At 38.3% G+C, this 6,590-nt stretch overlaps 1 protein-coding gene across 1 annotated transcript in view; it reads left to right on the top strand.

Moving 5' to 3' along the window:
- Positions 1 to 6,590, top strand: part of MAN1A2 (mannosidase alpha class 1A member 2) — a 248,716-nt gene that overhangs the window by 131,786 nt on the left and 110,340 nt on the right. The window contains exons 4-5 of the mRNA XM_019516076.1: positions 2,405 to 2,523; positions 3,185 to 3,265. Of these exons, the coding sequence (XP_019371621.1) occupies positions 2,405 to 2,523; positions 3,185 to 3,265 (200 nt within the window). The remainder of the gene's footprint in view (positions 1 to 2,404; positions 2,524 to 3,184; positions 3,266 to 6,590) is intronic.

Raw genomic sequence — 6,590 nt, 5'->3', positions numbered from 1 at the left:
CCCCCAACATACCTCCTCATAGAAGTTCCTTGATTATACTTTTCTTCCAAATCATTCAACTTCTTTCTCTAATACTGTCTTTTCTGAATTTTTCAGAATAGTTCTAGTTCTCCTTATTACTTCATACTCAACTGTATTTTGGTTGGTCTGCTTCCCTTTCCCCCCCCCCCCCCTTTCCTATTCTCTGCAGCTTCCTTGCAGATATCATTAAACCAGGGTCATTGATTTTGAGTTGTCTCAGAAACTTTCTTTCATATTTTCCCAAGTTCTGTTAATTTTTCTCACTTTTTGATTTCCAACAACTCATATTTTATTCTTTACCAGCAGCTAATATTTTTCCTTAATAAATGGGTCCTTCAGTTTTTCAAGATTAACTTTGATCCCCTGATTCTTCTCTTCTTTAGTTTTAATAGTTTTTTTGACGTTAACGTTTATTCATGTAGTCCAGGGGTGGGCAAAATACAGCCCGCGGGCCACATCCAGCCCTCAAGGCCATTCTATCCAGCCTGTGAGGCCCCCCCAAAAATTTAGAAAATTAATATTTATCTGCCCTTGGTTCCTGTAAAAAATGACAGTTGGGCATCATCTTTAGGTTTCTTAACTGCTATGTTTTTATGATGCTGGGTAGCTGGTTCAGCAGTCAACCTTCTTTTGGTCCATGGCTGCATATTCAAATATTCAAAGCAATCCTGAATGTAAGACAAACAACTTCCCTGATCCAGCCTCCAGTGGACGCACTGTATAACAATTTAGGCTTTGCCCACAGAACAAAATAGTTAATTAAGTAAAATATATTCCCAAGTGAGTCATGCTTCTCATAAAGGATAAACATGTTTTAACAATCTGTTTAATACATGGGTGTCAAAGGTACAGCTCATGGGCTGGATCCATCCTACAGAGTCAAGTTATCTGTCCTGTGGGAGGAACTGGGAACGTGAGGGTAAGGCCCATTGATGAAGAGCGTGGAACCCAGCTGGGGCACGACAAGCCATGGCTGCATTAATCCTTATCGCTCCCTGAGTTGACACAGCACTGTTAATATTACTGCTGCTTCCACTGTGCCATTACATTTTACCTTGTTGCTGGAGATGGGTCTGGATCTAGCCTGTTGGAAACTATGGTCTAGATTTGGCCTGGAGGGATCAAAGTTAATCCTAATTTTATAGTTATACTATGTATTGTGTTGTATTTTAGGGCTGTTTCACATCTTCACAACTGTGACTTGCCATTAGAGGGCCGGTGAGCAGGGGCATGGACAGGAGCCAAGACTCTTGTTCGTCTGGGGTGGGGTAGGGTGGGTGTTGGCTTGTAGCTTGGAAGTAGAGCCAGAGGGAGGTGAAGGGAGACTCAGCAAGGAGCCCTAGAGCAGCGTTTCTCAATCCATGGGTCATGACCCAAAAGTGGGTCATGAGACTGTATGAAAGGGTCGCAAGTGAACTTTAAAAATGAATCAACAAACTTTAAAAAATGAATTCTGTAAAGGAGAAAAACATGGGAAACAACGGCTTTTCCCTTGCAGGCTGGCAGAGTTCCAGCCTGTTAGGGGCTGACTGGGGGTCCCCATGCCTCACACACCCACCCCTTGCCCCAGACACTGGGGGTGGGAGGCAGTGGGTCAGGAGTGAAGGACACTGGGTTAGGACTGGCTATTGATGTTTACAAATGGGTACAAAAAAGGCTGAGAACCACTGCCCTAGAGAATGAAGTCCTTCTCCCCACTGAGAGAAGCTGAAGTGTCCAGAGCATTTTACCTTGCCTGACCATTCAAACAACATCCTGGAATGATGGAATGGCTAAAATGTTTCAAAGAAACTTTGTTTTGAGTGGCTTATCTTTAAACATTTTGAGGGTACTTGTGACAGGTTAACACCCTTTAACAGGTGAATGCTCCCAATTTTAAATGCCTTTATGATGGTTTAAGGGTAACCTGTAACATGGTCTTAAGTTGTGCAATTTGCAAATACTGAGGTTAGCCAAATTCAGTGCAATTCAAAGTAAGCATTGGCAAATGTAAGATATTACTGCAGATATTACTTACTGTATCTTACATAGGTCACTCTGTCCCTAGTCCTGTCCAGGAATCTCCTAAGTGCTATTTGAAGCTGAGTGTTCTTACCAACCTTATGTGTTGAATAATATGCTTGCTCATTTTGTGGCGAAGAAAAGCAGATGATCATCATTTCAAGTTTTAGTCTCCCCTTTTTCACAAAACCCAAGTGCCTTCAGCAATGCACCTAAACTCTGCAAAGAAAAGTGTATAGTTTTCAGGAAACTGCTAAATTCTGGTTTACTGTGCGACTGTTCCTAGTATTCTCATGTTGCTACTGATCTAACTTCTAATACCTCTTCAGGTAATTTCTTTTCCTTGTCACTTGTAATTGAAGTTCTATTTTTCTGCTTGTAGGAAACTCGCAAATGGGTGCTACCATAGTTGATGCATTGGATACTCTCTATATTATGGGGCTTCATGATGAATTCAGAGAAGGACAAGAGTGGATTGACAAAAACCTTGATTTTGGTGTGGTGAGTAGTACTTGTACTATTCTTTCACTGATCCTTTTAAAGTTATATTTGAGAAAATGTGCAACAAGAAGTAAAAATATATCGTTAAATTTCTAAGTACTCCCTCTTAGAATCGGAGCCTTTTTGATTTAGAACAGTAGGGATGACTGGCCGACCTTACCTGCCATAACTTTGGTTCATTTACCTCGTAAATCAACTTCTGGGGCAAATGTATTTTCTTTTTGCGTGTCTTTTTAAACTTAAATATAATGTATGTTTAATTATATGCTTAATACTGTGGCCCCGTTTTAAAATTTAATTAAAGATGGAAGAAATACAACTTTATAATAAATATTTCCACATAATTCTTAGTGTCCCATGTTTTTCAGTGTAGTTCTGCCTCATAAATTAATTAATAGTGATAGACCAGATCTATTTTAGAAGGTTGTTGAGTACTTCCTAGTGGTCACCAATGTCCTGTGGATATGAGCACCTTGTGGTGGTGTTACCATGAAGACTTGGCAGGGGTCCTCTGAATGAATCCAAATATCTGGTATAATGCAGGTCTTTGTAGGCATGTTGGTTTTGGATGCAGTTCATCCCTCCCATAAAGTTTTCTTTTGATAATTGATTATTCTGTAGGGAAATGTTTAAATATTTGTTTTTTTTTTCTGTCTTCCAGAATTCAGAGGTGTCTGTTTTTGAGGTCAATATACGTTTCATCGGTGGACTTTTAGCAGCTTATTATCTTTCAGGACAAGAGGTAAGGAAAGGATAAATAAATGAATATGGCCTCAGATGGAAGTCGTAAAGTGGCAGGTTTAAACTTCTTGGGTTTTCACCTGTTTTGGAGCTAATAGGATGAGTTGAGTGAGGTAACTCTTCAGGGAATCTAAACTCAATTTTTGCATAATATGTTTGTGTTAACAGAGGTCCCTTTATCAGAACTTTGAGCATGCCGTACCATCTCCAGTTTTCTTGCTTTCAGGTCATCTTCAGTGTTGGCTCTTGAGTCCAGTACATGTTGCATCCACTTCTACAAGTGGTTGCTTCAGCCCCTAGTACTCAGTTATGAGATGCAGGTGCTTGTGAATACATTATTTTCAAGATGTTCCACAAAGATTTTTTTCTCAACTGTTAATCACCTCCCAAGGATATTATTTTCCAAAGAGAGAAGCTCTTGACAATCTTCTCAGAATCTTTTCTGTAGAGAACTAATCCTGCCACAGAGGTTGGATAAGAATGAGAAATGCTGGATTAAATTCATTCCACAGCTGCAATTGGAGTTGCAGTTATCATGAATTATACTTGTTTTATGTTAGGCTTCATCTAAATCACATTCCCACACCTTATTTCTTTTATCCTCTTCTCACCACACTTCTGTGCTAGCATTGCTAGGTAAATTGTATTGACATAGCCTGGACTGAATTGACATCACCTAACCTTATACACAGTTGCATAGCTTGCATGGTATATTGAAAAACAGATTTTTGAAATCAGTTCAGCATTTCACCTCTTATTTATTTGCATCCTGCCTAGGTCAAGCAGTGAATGAAAGTTATATAGTGATATGTGTTCTGCTTTGTTTTTCATTTTTAATACATTTAGAGCTGGTAAAGGTAGGTGATAAAGGCCCCTCTTCATCCATGAAACGGTACTGGTGGTAGCAATTCAAACACCTTTCAGCCTATTATACACTGGGAAAATATGTTAAGTGATGTGCTTTCTTACATGGTTTTACTAATGTTTTTTTTACCTTCAGTTTGGAAAAGGACAGTTGTTTCAAAAAGGTGTTAGCATAGGTGAACCACAACCACCAAGCCCACCTGCATTTCTCAGTGTGACTTTAAACACAACTTAGCCTTATGTTGTTACTTAAAACATAATAGTTAACATGTTTTCATAAATTGTATGTTTTCTTAGTGTAGATAGGGATTATATTCTCCATAGCTTGTTTCAGTCCCTGGAGTCTGCTGTTATTGCTCATAAATATCAGCCATGGCTGTGAAAGGCAAGGACTTTTTGGGTGGTATCTTTTATTGGACCAGCTGCATAATTGGGAGCGATCTTAGGCAGTTTTCGGGCACAAGGTACCCTTCCTGAACTTTGTCTCATACCTATGGGAAGGTACCTTGTGCCCCAAAGCTTGTCTAATGGTGGGCACTTCCAGTTTCACTTTTATCTTACAAACCGGCATGCCAGTTAATAGAGCATGCTGGCTTGTAAGGTGGCAGATAACACAGCTTTTACTGTAAATAAATGCAACCCTTTTCCTGAGCACAAGTACAGAGAAATCTGGTTAATTAGTCACTGGGCTAAGTGGTTGTTGCTCTTGTGGTCATAGCTGGTGCACAGGAATCCCTACCACAGTCCTGCTGATTTATACTAAATCATAATAAAATATGTTCCTGTTAATAAGTTGCCTTTAAAAGATGATTATGTTCAGTGGCAGACAAGGTTCTTTGGGTAAATGTGATATCTTTTATTAGACCAACTAAATAGTTGTAAAAATTGTTTTTTGCAAGCTTTTGGGCACAAACACCCTTCTTCAGGCATAGGGAGAGTTGCATATGTTGTTCATAGCACCTGTCAAACCAACTAATCTGTCACAAAACAGTAGATTCTCTTCAGCTTTTCTTGGCTCAGCAAGACAGACAGTCAACTGTTTCATTTGTTATTTTGAAGAATTGTCCTGTATTTTATTGATGAGTGCATATAAGAATGCAAAGCAAAAGCTTTTTATTTATTTTACTTCATAATCATGCAATTCTTATATAGCAAGCATCCTGAATTATTTTAGTAAGAAGTTGTACATTACACATCTAACGGTATAATCATACAGTCTCATATAGTGAGTCAGAGTGCATATAATATGCTCTTGGATTTCTTGTTTTTACACTCTCTCTCAAAAGTAAGTCTGTACCATGTCTTGTTACATCCTATAAGAAGCTGAAGATGTCTAACTACTGATACTTACTCAGTCATCATCATTATCAATCCCTTTGGAGTGTTGAACAGATTTTTCTGTACATCAGACTTGGTAATTGCAGTCAGGGAGACTCCACCCATTGCAATCACTTTGCCCCCTATTCAAAAGCCAGTAGCTTGTTGCATCATTCAGGTAGAAGTGGGGGTTATTTGCCTTTTGGTTGCATGCATAAACAGTAGGAAAATAATTTAAGGTGTGCATTGTTAGCCTCTTTTTAATTCTGATTGTGCTAATAGAAACAGTGGAGAGATGCAGTGTATATATAATGCATTTTCTACAAACTTGGATCAGTACAACTATATAGGGTGTTTATAAAGTCCTTGTATAAATTTAACCTTTAACAATTTTGAATATACACATGATAGAAGTAAACTTTTAAATGGTGATTGAAAACATAATTAATTAAGGTTTTTACCATAATGTAAGCTATGCATAGGGCAAGGATCACAAATGCAATTCATTAAATTACTCAGCAGCAACTAGAAAATGTTTTCTACGAGTTGAAAAATTGGATTGAACGATGTATCAAAAGATGGTGGTTATGTGGCAATCTAGAAATTTGACCTATGTTATGTTAAAACTTAATGAATTCTGCTTTCAATTGCCATTTACAGTTTGCTTCTATCATGTATACATCCAAAGTTACTGAAGTTTAAAGTTGCACAAGGACTTGATAAATATCCTGTATATGGGCCAGGCTGATGGTTCCATTAAAATATATGAATAGGAGTCCTGATTAAGGGTAGTGGGATACTGAGAAAGTGGTAGTTGCCTAGACCCCATCTAGGAAGTGAAATGTTTCCATGTTCTCTTAGTATTCCAACAAGGTCACAGTTCAGGTTATATTGTATGGGATGCTTCCGCTTTACACTGTTCTTCCAATTTTTATGCAGTTGGGAAATTCAAATGTCATATGTTAACATGCACTCAGTAAACTTCATATTTAACAGTTTTTGTGTTTAAATTTGTGATTTCATTTTTGTCAGGAATAAGATGACACATCAATTATGTAACCTATTCAGTCCTAATTACGTGCCCTTCTCCTTATAGTTTCATAGTTTCTAGGGTCGGAAGGGACCTGAGCAGATCATCTAGTCCG

Source organism: Gavialis gangeticus, unplaced genomic scaffold, assembly GCF_001723915.1.
Source record: "Gavialis gangeticus isolate Ggan-Ray unplaced genomic scaffold, GavGan_comp1, whole genome shotgun sequence".
NCBI lineage: Eukaryota > Metazoa > Chordata > Crocodylia > Gavialidae > Gavialis > Gavialis gangeticus.
This window is presented reverse-complemented; position numbering and strand designations above follow the sequence as displayed.